Consider the following 16,077-nt stretch of genomic DNA (forward strand, 5'->3'; position numbering starts at 1 on the left):
TAAAAAGTAAGAATATCTGAGTCTTGATTGTGCTAACATGAAATTTTAAAAAGTCAATTAAGGAGTTGAAAATATTTGAAAGATAGCAGAGGTTCATGGCGAATTTTTTTTAGAACAATAACGTAGGACCAGTTTAGAAGTGCCTCAGGTACTTCTATGAAAATGGGAAAATGAAAGTTTAAGTGGAATATGAAACATTGTGAACTAAAGCAGGCGTTTCTCACCATGTCGGGTGCCGTCGGTGGTGACGCAGAGTCCGTCGAGCGAGCAACGCCGCCAAAGTCCGACACCTAGGTTGTCAAATATGTCGGTGCTCAGAGACCAGGAGTCGTACAGAATGCGATCAGCTGCTGACACTGCCAGAAACAGCAACACACGATCGTCAGCCTCGTCAGGTGAGAAGCCTCCGCGCATCCTTCCCTGTTCCCATGGCGCTGGACCGTGTGTCAAGATGGCGGCTGCTGTGTGAAGATGGCAGTTAGGATGACGTCAGCTTCTGTTGAACGACACTCGTACTGGTGTTCTGCACAGCAAATGACGGCGACTGAAATCAAGACTTCTCTCCAAGACTGGATATTAGGATTGTTTTTACTTTGAAATGAACTGACAGCTCGGTGTGATCATGTGATTGACTTCTGAGGCGTACCAATGATGCGAGAGTATGTCGTTTTCCTAGGGCAACATGGAGACGCAAGGAAAAGCTTCTTTTTTTGTAGTTAAGACCGTTACTTAGACCCGACGATACTGCTTTATGTTTCTCCTGCCCTGAATATCTTTGTTGTATTTGCTTTATTGCTTACGAGACAGGAAGCTTGTCCTCGAAGTTCCCATGTTGCTAAACATGTACCCTCCCTACATGACTACGTCTCCAGGAGAGTGTTTTAAGTCTTACAAAACTTGAGAGAAGGGGAGATAAAAGGCGAGGTAAAGGGAGATAACTTCCGTCTATCTCCCTGTTGGCTAGCCTCGAGGACAGACATACTCCGAGACGAGATCCCAACGGAGGAAATGACAAAATTTGCATATTTATCACATTAGTCTGTCTACACAACAACTGTTGCGTGTCGCAATCATTTTGTATTCATTCGTTCGATAAGTGCAACTTACAGTGAACCCTGTGTCGCTTGACTGGTAGTTGTGACCCGAGATAGCTTCCTGTTCCACACCTAGTTGGTTCAGCTGTTGATGCTGATATGTCGAAAGATTGCATCTCTGCTGTGTAAACGTTGACATTAGACCTCATTTCTCACCATGAACCACTCGCAGGTCACCCACCCAACTTCCCAAGGAGAAAACATGGAGAGCTGCTTCCCTTCCTGTTCCTACAAACTACTTGGAGGGTGTGTAGATAATTTTTTTAAATGTACAGTGAATTGTGTCATAACCACTTTCTCCAACTTTCCAACATGACCCTGCTTGTCTAGGGGTCACTTCCACTATTTGTCCAGGACGATTTTACAACACACAGGGGAGAGGTAAACCTTATTGTTTATCTGATGTTAGACCATCGAACTTTATGTGGTTTTGCTGAGCAGGATGTTGGGTGTGTCCGAAATTTGAGTGCTTTTATTATCTCATGTTTGCAACAACTAAGTTTTTCTTTTGATCGCATCGTCAATAATTATTATTATATCAATAACGCAACACGCAAAGACTTCTAAAATCACATTTGCTGCAGTGTTGACAGACAGTACATATGTTTACCCCATCTTGGGGTAGAGTACCACCTGGACACATGGAAAAAGGGTGCGGACTTAACGGTTGAAGTCAGAAAGTCCATGCAAAACAAAACAAACAAAACAAAACAAAACAAACAAAACAAAACAAAAACCAAATTTAGTTTTATCATAGAAGAAAAATCAAAGAAGAATGCCAAGACTTACCTGATGTGCAGATGCTTTGAGGACAAGAGCCTTCTGTCGCCGGCTTCCAGACCAGGTAGACGTGTGCGACTGTCGGAGGTGTCTGTATGACACACCTATAGGTGTACAGGGGGCTGGGGAGGTGTCCCTGCGGCTCCACCTGTGTAACGTGACCAGCCATACCTCGTGGGTGAAGCGCACGTACGCAAGTGATTGCAAGAAAAAAAAAAGGAAGCTGTCTCGTAAGAAATTTATCTGTCCTTTCTTTGTGCAAGTTGAGTATCAATGTTAATTCAATTGACTATTTTCGAAAAGCTATTGTAATGCCAGCTGTTTTGGAACGTTTCCAAGGTGTACAGTTTATATTTCTTTCTCTTTACGTTTTTTTAAAAATACTTCGTTAAACTTCACTGTGGACTTTCAAATTCTACTGCATGTTTCTTGCAAGGTTTTATTTCTGCTACTGTTTGAAAGAAGACTTGGGCAGCGATTATCCTCGGTATTTTCAGTTGCTTTCACACGATAGCACCCTTGTACCAATGCTTCCCCCCCCACCCAAAAAAAAAACCAAACCAAAACAAAAAAACCCCACCAAATGTGAATGTTTATGCAAAGAGAAAACATCATTAATCATAGTTTTATGTCTACAAAGTTTTTTTTTAATTTGTTGCAAACAGGTAAGTCTACAGGTAGTGGCTGACCTGGTGACACCGTGCGTCCCATCACGTAACGGGGATGTCGCCACAGCTTTGAGCTTCTCCAGTTGTTTTTATATACACACCTGGAAATGCAGGTAACACACACACACACAAGCAGTGTATTATTTCAAACTTAGCCATTAGAGGAATGTTATTTCTGTATTTGTTTTTTTTTTTGGTCTGTCCTTCAAGGGCCTCTGTCATAGAGCTGGAGGAGCAGATAATGTCACGCTGACCTAGAATTTATAGACACAGAAACACTGTTTCAAAGTATGGTTTCAAAAGTTAGGGTCCAGGAGACCCTTAATAGAAAAAAAAAATGAGGACTTTTAAGGATTTCGGACAACTTCCACATTGTTCTCTGTATATTTGTACTTTGTTCTACAGCAGTAAGTTCACACATTTCTCAGTCTATATTTGTTGTACAACAGTGCTAAATTGCAGAGATTGTATGTCCTGATTTGTTTATTAAATGGTATCAAACTCATAAAACATTATCAGACTATATTTCATTAAATTTGATTAGCACTGTTTTCTCGGTTCATTCAGTTTGGTTTTCTCCCTTCTTGACCCGACTTGACCTCCTTCACTGTGAGGTACGGTGGTCGTCTCGATTTGTTTTTATCACCTCCTCCCACTCACCAACATCAAAACCACTTTCCGCTAAAGATCGCACTTACCTAGGGACCAGCGTTTCTTTGTTTTTGTTTTTGTGATGGAGATGCCAATCTTTCTTCCTGTCTTCATCTCGTTGACCCTCTACTGGGGGACGCTGGGTATCAAGGCTTCTAGTCATCTAGTGTATAATTTAAAAAATGCGCAAGCAACTAAGAAATAGCTTGTTGGTACACAACACGGTCTGTCTTCCGACACGTAGAAGTGCTTAGTTTCTTTGTATCAGTCAGAACAGTTGTTTACAGTTGTGAGCGAGAGAACTTAACTAAAACCCATTTCATGTTTATAAGGAACGAATGAGATGAAAATAATAATTAAAGTACGTATACAGCGCTGTTCAAAAGTCTAAGTTAGGCTCCCCACTCTTTTCAAGAAAATCCACATTCCATCACCATTCTCCCTACACCCCCACCCCCACCACTTCATCCCCAGGATTATCTCCCTTTAATAAAGTGTAGGACACAGAAACCATCCTCGCGCGTGTATGTGTGGGTGTGGGAGAGAGAGAGAGATAGGAATTGTGTGAATGTGCATGTATGTATGTGTGTATCTTGAACACCAAGTGACAGCAGAATGATGAGCTTATTGACCTCCTTTCTAAGAAAACTATTCCTTGTCCCACTTGTAGTGAGCGATGAGTGCGATTTGAGCGCAAAGCGACGAAATCTGTGTCACATCCTGTCGTATCCCACTAACCTTTCAGGCAGAAAATAACACTTGCAAGTGCAAAAGTGCATCATGCGATCTTTACTATACGCTTGATGACCTTATAACCGTTTCAACTTAGGTCATGTGTTAAAGACTGATCACATGTCGGTGACCTCAGATGTACACGGACTTAGTCCTTGCAACATGAAGGCACATTGTGTTGATTGTTAGACAAACACTTGGTCGTCTGCTACTCACCCAGTCACTCTTGTACTTGTACTGTCTATAGAAGTCTATGTCTGCTCTCTTCTAGTATCGCATGGCATCATTCGAGCATGTGTTACTCTTTGGAAAAGTGGTTAAAATATTAAGAAAAACAAGTGTACCATGGCAGAATAAATCGAACTGCCCACGACGTGTTGATAAGTAGATGTTAGAAAGATGGCTTTGAATCTTTGAACCTGACCACATTATTGTCGGCTGTCACCACACCCATCCTCAATGTATCTACTTGAAGGTGACAGGTCACACTCACGTGTTATTGCTTCACCGCAAACTTTGGAACCGGTATTCTGACAGTAGCTGGTCAGTTTGAAAACTGTTGTCTTGTGTCCGATTTCAAGCCAGTAGAACGCCAACATTTATTTTTGTTTTTCTTTTATGAATGCTAATACATCCCAGCTACATCAGTTTTGTAGGTTCTGGGATCATCACTGGATCATCGAATAGTCTGTGAGGACATGTGGAGACGTTTTATTCAACGCAACATTTTATTGGACGGTTAAATTTTCATAACAAGCAAGCTTATCTCGCGTAAATTTAAAGATAAAAGGGTGAAAGTAGCCCAGCACCCGTTGGGTCGCTGAGGAGCGTTAAAAACCGTTCTTATCTCGGTGCAAACTATTTTTCAGATCGTTCCCTTCTCTTCCTTGTTGCTTTTTTTCCCCCAACCTTCTAAAGAGATAAATAACAGTTCAACGCCTGGATCTCTAGGGAGTTGTAAGCTGCATTACAATTTCAAATAAAAGCTTGCTTAACAATTTTTTTGTTTACCTTTTACTTTTTTTTTCTTTTTAGAGTGTATATTTGTAATAGAAAAAAGCCAAAAGTTATGATTTTTTTTTCATAAAATAATTTCTTGTGAGTATAAGGGTTAATGTTTTTGAGCAATATATACTGTAATATTATTAAAAGTGTTTTTAATATCATTTAGATCACATGGGTAGTCTGTACCAAGGTACTAACCCTAACCCTTAATATCAAGATGAAGAGGTTTTTACAGTTTTAAACATAATGAAAACAAGAACACACAAGACCATATTGACAAAGGTATCAAAAATAAATGTATTTGGGAAATAGTAATCTGTAAATAGTAAAGCTGATGTAGCTTACTCATTCCTCCCTGAGCTTTACAAAGAAGAAATGAACTCTACGACCTCTCTCTTCTTTCGGGATTTGGGGGCCACATCACCGCATCCTAAAACAGTTTGTGAAGTCAGGTGTGGGGACTGTTTCGATGCAAATGTTTACTGGTCTGCTCAGTTTTCACAGCCATTTAAGTCAGGCTTGAGCAAGAGAGAAAAAAAAGTGAAGGTATTGTTGGAACATTTTTTTTTAACGGATGCATTGAAGATCGCACTTAGCGCCAGATTTTTTTTTTCATTTTTTTTTCTAGGGAGGTGCAAATCTTTCTCCCTTCTTTTCCCTTGTTGCCCTTCTATTGGGGGGACTATATAGATATCAATCATGTGAGTGTACTCTCCACATCCTCGGGCGTAAAAATCACTCTACCTGCTTCTCTAGAAAGATAATAAAAACAGTTTTGCTATTTGTCTCGATTATATACGGCATTGTTGTGTTTCAGAAAGGAATCGGGAATGTAACAGAGAAGACCTGTGGCGGTCAGTTTGTTGCTGCTTGGTTTTCCTTCGTTCATTCAAGCAGAAAACATAAAACAAATACTCCTGGCAACCTTTATTAACATACACGTGCGGATCCACACCTGGCTGATTCATTCACACTCGCTGCCTGCACGTCACCCATCACTGGCACTTATGTTGACAGTAAACAAGCTGACTTACATCTACTACCTTCACAGACACACGAATCCCAGTCAAGCACAGTATAGAACTGAGTGAGTTCACAGACCATTGATAATAACTGTTTTTAAATGCAAAAACTGTTGTGTTTGCTCGTGTGCTTCGTGTCTCTTTACTTGAGTGCTTTTGTAAACAAGTCTTATCTTCTTATATTAATATATTTTGTGTGTGGGCGTGGTGGTGGGTAGGGTGTGAGAAGGAATCAGGACATGTTGACACAACAATTCTTCAATGCCTCTCACAAGTCTGTTTCTTACAGACGTGTTGTGTTGTGGATGGTGTTTTCCACCTTTAGATAGGGGTGTTGTCGTAAACTTCACCTTTTGAACGGGGTGGGCTGCTGGTGGGCGACACGAATATGTCGATGGCGGTGACGATGGCAGAGGCAAATGAGAAGAAGGAGGCAGCAACTGCGACGCCGTATGAGAAACCGAGCTGCTCACGTATGTTAGTCCAAGAATATAACGACCTCCTCAGGATGCCAAACACAATAACAGCAGTCAGATGACCGGCGCCTGAAACCGAAAAAGGAGAAAATAACATTGTCCCATAAATGACTAATCTAACTGTCCTAGCCATGTGTTTGTGGTTGAAGTATTTATTTATTTTTAGACACAATGAATTAAACACTAGCCCGTGCTTACCCACTGGTAGAACTGAGAGAACCGAGAGAGAATAATTTGACCTACAGGTAGTAGGCAGACATACGCTGGGACGGATAGACAAACAGAAAGAGAGAGAGAAGAAGGCGGGTCTGACCTCCCACAATGCCGCCGAGGACGATGCCCACCCTGACCTCAGTGTTGTACCGACAGGACTTCTTGAAGGCGTACAGGATGGCGAGGATGGCGGCGATGTTCATTCCCATGAAAGCGAAAACTTCGCACGATTGCACCCCTGCGTACCATTCTGGAACAATCCGGGCAAATGAGAACAATCTTTATCATCATGTATGTGTAACGTTTTAGGAGGAGTGTGTTAAATGTGTATGCGAGCGCGTGTAAACATCTGCATGTAATCCACGCTCGTTCCACTCTTCCACCTTTTTCAGCAAAAAGGTCCGGCCAACAATTAACACATTTAATGTTTAGGAAACTAAATAGTGGCGAAATGGGAATGAAACAAAGAAAAATAGCACTACCAATCAGGTAACTAGGACGACCTCTTAACAGTCTTTCTTGCACCCGCGCGACTGCCCTCCCCTGACATCAAAGAGAATTAAAACAAATAGGAATCTAACTAGATTCGCCTGAATCGCGAATCGTTACAGTATGTTTAGTCCTGGAATATTGACTGGCATACAATAAATTAAATATCCATCAACTTAATTTTATTATTAGATAAAGTAAAAACCTAAAAACTTCAGAGTGAACAGATCAGCAATAAACTTCAAAACAGTATCATATCAAGAGAACGAATGAACGAGGTAGTTAAATTATTTATTAACGATGCCAAGAGAGAATAAAAAGTAAGTATATCTGATTCTTAATTTTGCTAACAGGAAATTTTTAAAAAAGTCCATTAAGTAGTTGAAAATATTTGAAAGATAGCAGAGGTTCATGGCGAATTTTTCTTGAGAACAATAACGTAGGACCAGTTTAAAAGTGCCTCAGGTACTTCTATGAGAATGGGAAAATGAAAGTTTTGGAACATGAAACACTGTGAACTAAAGCAGGCGTTTCTCACCTAGTCGGGTGCCGTCGGTGGTGTCGCATTGTCTGTCGAGCATGCAACGCCGCCAAAGTCCGAAACCTTGGTCCCTGTACAATTCGTCGGCGCTGATAAAAGACCAGGAGTCGGTGCAGAATGCGATCCAGTTGCTGACACTGCCCAGAAACAGCAACACGATCGTCAGCCTCGTCAGGTGAGTAGCCTCCGCGCATCCTTCGCTGATTCCCATGGCGCTGGACCGTGTGTCAAGATGCGGCTGCTGTGTGAAGATGGCAGTTAGGATGTCGTCTGCTTCTGTGAACGACACTCGTACTGGTGTTCTGCACAACAAAATGACGGCGACTGAAGTCAAAACTTCTCCTACGATTGGATATTAGGATTGGATTTTACTTTGAATGAACTGACAGCTCGGTGTGATCATATGATTGACTTCTGAGGTCGTACAATGATACGAGAGTATGTCGCTTTCCTAGGGCAACATGGAGAAACGCAAGGAAAAACTTCTTGTTTTCGTAGTTAAGACCCGTTACTTAGACCGACGATACTGCTTTATGTTTCTCCTGCCCTGAATATCTTTGTTGTATTTGCTTTATTGCTTACGAGACAGGAAGCTTGTCCTCGAAGTTCCCATGTTGCTAAGAATGTACACTCCCTACATGACTACGTCTCCAGGAGAGTGTTTTAAGTCTTACAAAACTTGGGAGAAGGGGAGATAAAAGGCGAGGTAAAGGGAGAGAGCTCCAGTCTATCTCCTTGTAGGCTAGCCTCGAGGACAGACATACCCCGAGACGAGATCCCAACGGAGGAAATGACAAAATTTGCATATTTATCACATTAGTCTGTCTACACAACAACTGTTGCGTGTCGCAATCATTTTTTATTCACTCGTCCGATAAGTGCAACTTACAGTGAACCCTGTGTCGCTTGACCTGGTAGTTGGTGACCCGAGATAGCTTCCTGTTCCACACCTAGTAGGTTCAGCTGTTGCCTGCTGATATGTCGAAAGAATTGCATCTCCTGCTGTGTGCACCCGGCCGGTAAAAGTTCTCGTTTGTGTCCAGTTAATGAGTACTAAAGCAACTGAGGGCAGGGTTGTCTCCCTTGTTGATCCTCAGAAAAGATAAGTACCGTTTTAATTACGGTGTTTCTTCTGTTTTCTTAGTGACAAACAAATGTAAAAATAGGGTAAAACATTTGATAAAATATGCATAATTAGATTGTTAAGAAAAGTCTTACAAAACTTGCAGTTATCTACATTAAAAGCTACTTAAACTGCATGATATGCTGCTCAACCCGAATATCACGGAAAGCCAGACTGTAATGTTGTGGACGTTAGGGATAATGGGATATCAATCGCAGCCTCTGGGCTCACTGTTCTTTTGTCCTGTCTCTGCATCAATGTAGGAGCATCTCGTTGTGGAAGGGACATGCCCGACCTCTTACACGGGTCGTCCTGCTAACTAGCACCTCCAGGATCGATCCACTCCCCACAAGGGGAAATAAAAATTCAATGTCAGATAAGAAACTTGGAATTAGCATTCGTGATGCACTCTTCTCTTGATGACCCTTTGGTCATTGTAGTGTCGTCTGTTCGATATCGATCGCTGTTACCTCTGAACTGCTAACACACTAGTACGATTTCACTTTAAAACATGAACATATTCAACTATTATTATTTTGAAACATGACCCCATGTCGCTGTACAGTATATAGTCTACACTTGGGGCTCTCTGCCCCGCAGGGCCCCGCGTACTGCCAAGGCTGCCTGTGTATGGTGTAATGACATGTCTCTATATATATATATTTTTTTTTTTGGCAGCATCTCATACCGGAGAAGTGTCTGCATTCTCCAAAAGGCAGAAGATACATTGAAATGAGAAGCAAATGCTTCTGACAGTGCTTTTATAAAACGAAAACCAGTCCCAAGAAAGATATCGTTAGTGCTTCTCTTCTTTTGTTTGTCATTTGCTTCATTTTTTCTTATACAAACAACTCTAAAAAAAAAATCATGATCATGACACGGTTTTGTGATTTAATATCAATTTTGCTTGTTTTATAAGCCCTTTCTATGACAAGAATAGCACATCACCGGTTCGGACCCCTCTGAGGCAAGCAGCCTCACGATTAAAAAGTAAAGTGTTTAGAGTATTATTTCAGTATCATACCTTCCATCAGCAAAATAAAGTCTCATTTCCTCTCTTTTTTTAATATAAATATACGTCACTTTATCCATCTTCTTTAAAAACTTTTTTCCAACACTAGTTGTTCATACACTACCATCAATTGTCATCATCTTCACATCAGTATGATAACTTCTAACAAAATAACAAAATCTTACTCTCATTCTCTCTCTCTCACGTCATCCAGGGCCGCCGAGCGCCAACACAGGCCCAGGATGGACGACCTCTCCGGGCCCCTTGTAATTTCAAATAAAAGCTTGCTTAACAATTTTTTGTTTACCTTTTATTTTTTTTTTCCTTTTAGAATGTATATTTAATAGAAAAAAGCCAAAAGTTATGAGTTTTTCATAAAATAATTTCTTGTGAGTATAAGGGTTGATGTTTTTGAGCAATATATACTGTAATATTATTAAAAGTGTTTTTAATATCATTTAGATCTCATGGGTAGTCTGTACCCAGGTACTAACCCTAACCCTAACCCTTAATATCAAGATGAAGATTTGTTTACAGTTTTAAACATAATAAAAACAAGAATACTTAGGACCATATTTACAAAGGTATCAAAAATAAATGTATTTGTGAAATAATAATGTGTAAATAGTAAAGCTGATGTAGCTTACTCATTCCTCCCTGCGCTTTACAAAGAAGAAATGAACTCGATCAACGCCCTCTCTCTTCTTTCTCTCTGTCTCTCTCAGACACACGTATGCGAAAACGCACTCACGTCTACTACATGCACGTGCCATACATTTCTCTCTAGTCCCTTCATCTACCAAACACACTCGTACACAAAACCTTGCACAACAGAACAACATCAACAACATAATATTCTGCTATAGCAGAAGAAAAAAAAAAGAAAAACTTGCAAAGAAATTTCTTAAGCAAATAAGTCCTCAGAACCTTTCAATTTTTGACTTTCGAAGACTTCTGGTTTTGACAGAAATGTCCTACAGACTATCACTGGTAGACCTGCCTGTCGCGAAGATATTATATTGTTGAGGAATGTGCATGACTTCTGTGTCCTTTTAAAATATTTCAAGTCACAATTGTCCACCCTTAGACTGGTCCCTGGGTTACTCTCCTCTTTGTTTTTCCTTTTGAAGAGGTGCCTTGAGAGTTGTTGCTGCTGGCGGCGGTCATGGTGCTGTTGTTACCGCTGTTACTGATTGTCACCGTTTGGATGTTCAGAATGTTCAGAATGAGATCAACAGCCAGGAGAGTTCCGGCGATGGCAGTCAGTATGATGGCGGCCACGGCCAGCCACAGAGAGAAGCCCAGCAGCAAGTCCGCGGAGGTGGCGAGCCAGCCTCTGATCTCCTGAGAGAACACCACCACTGCTGATATGTAGCTGGCCACTGGGGGAGGAAGACAGGATAAAGTTAACATATGAACACAACTCCAGACACAACAACAAGAAGCAAAACAGAGACAACAATAAAAGACGCAGCTTCAACACATCTGTGCTGTCGTCGCGTTCGTTAGATCATCGTCAACTGTACAAGCAACAACAAACAAAATGGTCTGACAAAAGGTTTCGGGATTCTTAAGGCGCAAATTATTTAATGACTGACAGGGCATTTATTGCTTGGGCAAAGTCCACTGTAAGATACTATTTACCCTAATCCTAGTAACTACTCAACCATTGCCTTGCACAGGTCAAGAGGTCGACAACACAGACATGCCGAATGTAGATGAATATGTTTATGTTGCGAAGGCATCAGCCAACGGAAAAGATGGGGAAATGTTTATCAGTCAACATCCTGACGATTTGGATCTCCTGATGCTCGTGGTGATGTTTGTAGGTGTGTATCTCGAGAGGAATGTTCACACAGATTTGGGAAACAAGTACCCTGCACTGAGCTTGACCGAATCATTAGAAAAATTAACGGTGAAAGACAGGAACAGAGGGAAGGGGAGGAGAAATAAAATACTAGGGCATGAACGTTGTAATGACAATTAGACCATTCCAGCCATTTTCATATTTATAGGTTGAATAATAAGTCTCATTCATTCACTTATTAACCCACCTACACACTGGCGCATGCTACACTCACGCCTTATGTCCATTCTGCAGCACAAACAACATTGAATAATAAATTTTAAATGAATATCAACATTAACAGAATACATGGGCAGGGAGCAGCAATCATGACGCACGAGATGAGGCTTGGCTGCCTCCCTTTCTAATAAAAACAATTATGTAAAAACCTTAGCTGCCTTAGTTCTGGGAGTTTTGATGTGACAAGTTTTTTTACAAGATACTGTTGTCCCAGAATGAAATGACATGTTTGAGGTAATCTGTTCAGAAGTCTCAATATCGGGGGCAGTAGGACAGGTATTGTACTTCTCCCTCCTAACATCTGGAGCAGAAAAGACATATTTGCTGCATAAAACAATGGTTTTGTTTGTTGATACATGCGAGAGAGCGCATGCCTAACTGGTAGATGCTAGATGTTTTTAGATGCTTTGTACATTGTATATAAGCCCTGAGGGTGAGTGGAGAAGCAGCAGTAGTCAGAGAATGTAATAGTAGTAGAGAGATATAAACAGAAGTTGTTGCGGTCGTGTGTCGTTGCTAGCTTCTTGTGTTTGGCGGGTGTCGCCGTTGCCTTTGCTAACGTGTGCGTCGTTGTGACCAGCGTTGTTAGGCGGGTGTCGTTGCCGTTGCCAACGTGTGCGTCGTTGTGACCAGCATTGTTGGACAGGGGTCGCTGTCAGGGTAGCTTCAGTGTGTTTCACTGTTGACTGTGTTCCAGCGTGTGTCGCTGTTTTGCCAGTGTGTCTGCAAATGAGGACTGCTGTACACACTGTAAATAAAGTGTTGCTGGGAATCTTCGACTACAGGGACTCAGTTTCTTGCAGAGGTTGGCACCGTAGAATGAACGAGCCATTTATGACGGGATAGGCGCATGGGACTTTGCCAATTAACATCCCATTTCCAGTTTTAACTATAACATCTGATAGCACTTGTTAAGGTTAGTGAGAGAAAGACAGACATGGAGGCACGTAGAATGAAAGACAGACAGAGTGCTTGAAGACGACACCAACCTGCAAGGAAACAACTGGCAATGGCTCCCACTTTCAGTTCCACGTCCTTCTCCCACCACTCCACGAACATGTACATAATCACCAGCAGCATTGCGACATTGATTCCCATAAAACCAAAGACGCCACAAGCCTGAAAGGCGGCGTACCATTCTGCGATAAAACAAAAAGCATAGGAATCGGCAAAGCTGTAACAGTCACTAATGCTTCTGAAGTGTATTTCAACAAGTCTGACAAACTGATTTTGTGTTTTGACTGCATCGTCTCTCTTTCTCTCACACACACGCAGATAAAATAACTCAAAAATATATATACATATAAAACAGGAGAAAGTTAAAAGTATGTCCTCACCACTTCGAGTGCCATCGAGAAGCGAACAGGACCCTGAGGTGGCGCAGATCCGCCACAGCCCGTAGCCCTGGAAGTTGACCATGGTGTTGTTGACGTAGGCCCACGAGGTGGTGGAGAAGGCGACCCAACTCAGGATGTTGGCGGGTAGTAGCACAGCGAGGGCGACAATCACAGGGATTGAAGACTCCCTGAAACCTTTTATGATGCCCATGGCGAGGATCTGTACCTTGAGACAGAGATCGGTAACGAATTCACTTCGACAACCTTTCCCGGTTGATCATTGCCCTTCCAATATATATATACACACACACACAATGAAATATGATGAATCCGTCGATACCAGGTTTGAGACCTACAAACAAGATTAGACGGATGTGATCCAGTAGAAAAGCAGGTTTTAAACTCCTTCCATAGAAAACAGGAAGTGTGCTGTGCCCCTGCTTTTCTAGGTAAACCTTCTCGTTGTTTTTTAAAGGTATTAATATCCTCAGCTGCGTACGACAAGGACGTTGGGGGGACCTCTGTCCCTGTGCTCTGCCTCTAGAAATGGGGGTGACTGTGCTGAGCTAATGTTTAGTCACAGCCGAGGCTGTGTCGTGCAGCTGTCTGCCCTGTAATTTTACAGTCTGGCGATTCCTTTGGCAGTAATAAAAAGTTGCAACACTGCACTCACCCCCGTGACTTGATTCACTCCGTGACTTGATTCATATCTAGTCATAGGTCAGGGATATATTCAACACACCCTGGGACACGAGGGCACATAGTATCGACTGTCAGATAGCTTGGTAATATGATATTTTGGTGTCAGAAAACTGCGTTCATTCGTTCTCCCCTTGAGAGGAAAAGATGCATGGTGGTTGCTTAGTAAATTAGTTGGGTCGTTATGAGAGTACTTTTCCCGACATATTGAAGTTACTATGCCAAGGCAACTTACCCAGTATTACAATGCTATGCGGGTGTGTTGCTCATCCAGTCACTGTCACACGACCACTTGACCGTCTGTTCACCTAGTCATTAATAGATGTTTTCACACTCACGCCTTCCATTGTTGACGATGCATAGTAAAAGTTGTGAAAATACTCTTTGGGCAAGTCGCCACAAAATATAATAGTGGGCGGGTTGGGCTTTCTGAAATAAACTAAAAATAACTTCACCTCAGATGAGCCTTGCTCGATGAACCTTGATTTAATGAGCGTTATAACGAGACTGAAACGATATTTTCCAGTTGTTTTCTTTTGATCGCTGACATTGTCAACTTCATAGTTTGTGGCTCTGTGTACATTTTAGTTTGACAAGCGAATTTCACAGTTTCCGTGCTTGACGTTTAAAATTAAATATGAACTATAAGGAAGTGGTGTTTGCCATCCTTAGTACTTGATACATTTCACATCCAATCTTCTTCTCCGCGTGATGACAGTTTGATAAACCAGGTTTATCTTCCACTAAACCATTCATTTCAACTCACTTGTACACACAACCACAAACATCCTTTCACAAGTTGTAGCCTGGATATTTCTTGGTATTTCCAATCAGCTGCTTTGCCTGTTGTTGCGATGTTGCTCTCTTTTCGCCATGTTCAAATTATTGACTGAACGGGTCTAAAGGAAAGTAACAGTTTACTTTGATCGCTGACATTATGAACACCTTCCCGTTTCTCTGTCCTCCTCTCACAGCAATTCGATCTTTCCCTCTACTCCCTCGCAGCACTGTTCCAGTCCCGTTGTTCTCACCTGCAGATTGAACACTCATACTTCGATCAGCGTGGTTTCTATGACACTGACTTGCCAGTGTGTGGAGTGTTCTAACGGACACATGTTTCAGACAGATAACTTTCTCCAACAGGAACTTCATTAAGTAGGTCTAAGCCCATTTCAAGTGGAAAGTGAACATCAGCAATCATCATTATCGTACTAATAGATTGGAGTGGAATGGGTAAAAATAAAATTAACTTTCGATAGTACAATAACATATACAGCAACAAACAACAATCACCATCCTCATCTTACACTAGAACATAGCTGATAGAATTGTACTGAACTGCTGTCTAAAGATAATTGGTTATACACACAGACATGTAAAAGAAAAATTGCAGAATTAAATTAGGTAAAATTTCTAATTAAGATATTGGGCATGTTGAGTATCAGAGAGAAGGATAAAAGCGAGAAAGAGGGAAACGAATATACATGACCTAAATACTGCACAAACGAGTGACTCCACCCTGTCTGTGACTACAGGGTGGAAAATATCGGCCCTACAGTCCACCCATTCTACATGTGTAAACTCTCACTGCGGCTTATACTCACAGACCGAGGCTTGCAAACAGAAACTGATACACCAAACACTCGCTTGCCGACAATACCCGAGTGTGGCGACCACACAGACGACAGTACACAGTCGCCGTACAGCACCGTACAGTCGGCGGTGACAGCAAACACACGACAAAGCTGCTGTAGCTTTGTTTACTAACATATGTTTTCCTGGAAATGCTGCTTACCTGCTGCTGAGAGTCAGAGGCTGCGTCCTTGACGTGTTGACGCCGAGAGCTGCCGTTGTCGTGTTTCGTCGCAAAACAGTCGGAGATGTTGGCGGTCACGTGACAAAGCCCTCAACCACGATTGGTCATGAAAATTGATCTCTCTTGTGATCGATGTGTACAGACTGCGTGTCTCAGGTGAAAAACGCAGTCAGGCGTTGAGAACACAATGCGACTTTATTGGCAACAGGGAAATACAAAACTTCATGGAGGGCTGACAGAATAAATAATAATAATTACGGCATCAGTGAAACACAATGATCCCTCTATCGATAACAATGTTAATCCTGATAAATAGAAATTAACTCTTTGCCA

At 41.7% G+C, this 16,077-nt stretch overlaps 3 protein-coding genes across 9 annotated transcripts in view; all 3 read right to left on the reverse strand.

Annotated features, from left to right (window-relative positions):
* Positions 1-7,900, reverse strand: part of LOC112576428 — a 9,950-nt gene extending 2,050 nt beyond the window's left edge. Inside the window, exons 1-3 of one of the 2 annotated variants that reach the window (XM_025258823.1) lie at positions 7,669-7,900; positions 6,742-6,891; positions 6,161-6,497 (exon numbers count right to left, since the gene is read on the reverse strand). In XM_025258823.1, the coding sequence (XP_025114608.1) occupies positions 6,274-6,497; positions 6,742-6,891; positions 7,669-7,882 (588 nt within the window). In that variant the 5' untranslated portion in view covers positions 7,883-7,900 and the 3' untranslated portion in view covers positions 6,161-6,273. Of the gene's footprint in view, positions 1-224; positions 323-6,160; positions 6,498-6,741; positions 6,892-7,668 lie in introns of those variants that run through there. The other variant, XM_025258822.1, reaches the window with a different exon arrangement.
* LOC112576432 overlaps positions 1-8,954 on the reverse strand; it is a 24,272-nt gene extending 15,318 nt beyond the window's left edge. The window contains exon 1 of one of the 2 annotated variants that reach the window (XM_025258836.1): positions 8,561-8,954. The gene's annotated coding sequence lies outside the window, so the exon portion shown is untranslated. Of the gene's footprint in view, positions 1-1,883; positions 2,089-8,560 lie in introns of those variants that run through there. The other variant, XM_025258835.1, reaches the window with a different exon arrangement.
* LOC112576427 overlaps positions 1-15,873 on the reverse strand; it is a 27,746-nt gene extending 11,873 nt beyond the window's left edge. The window contains exons 1-4 of one of the 5 annotated variants that reach the window (XR_003101841.1): positions 15,724-15,873; positions 13,230-13,455; positions 12,882-13,031; positions 10,058-11,188 (exon numbers count right to left, since the gene is read on the reverse strand). Coding sequence is in view for 4 of the 5 variants with exons in the window: in XM_025258818.1 (XP_025114603.1) it covers positions 10,890-11,188; positions 12,882-13,031; positions 13,230-13,440 (660 nt within the window). In the remaining variant the exon portion in view is untranslated. Of the gene's footprint in view, positions 1-9,668; positions 11,189-12,881; positions 13,032-13,229; positions 13,456-13,569; positions 14,099-15,532; positions 15,696-15,723 lie in introns of those variants that run through there. The other 4 variants (XM_025258818.1, XM_025258819.1, XM_025258821.1 and 1 more) reach the window with 4 other exon arrangements.
* Between the last annotated feature and the right edge of the window lie 204 nt (positions 15,874-16,077).

Source organism: Pomacea canaliculata, linkage group LG12, assembly GCF_003073045.1.
Source record: "Pomacea canaliculata isolate SZHN2017 linkage group LG12, ASM307304v1, whole genome shotgun sequence".
NCBI classification, from domain to species: domain Eukaryota; kingdom Metazoa; phylum Mollusca; class Gastropoda; order Architaenioglossa; family Ampullariidae; genus Pomacea; species Pomacea canaliculata.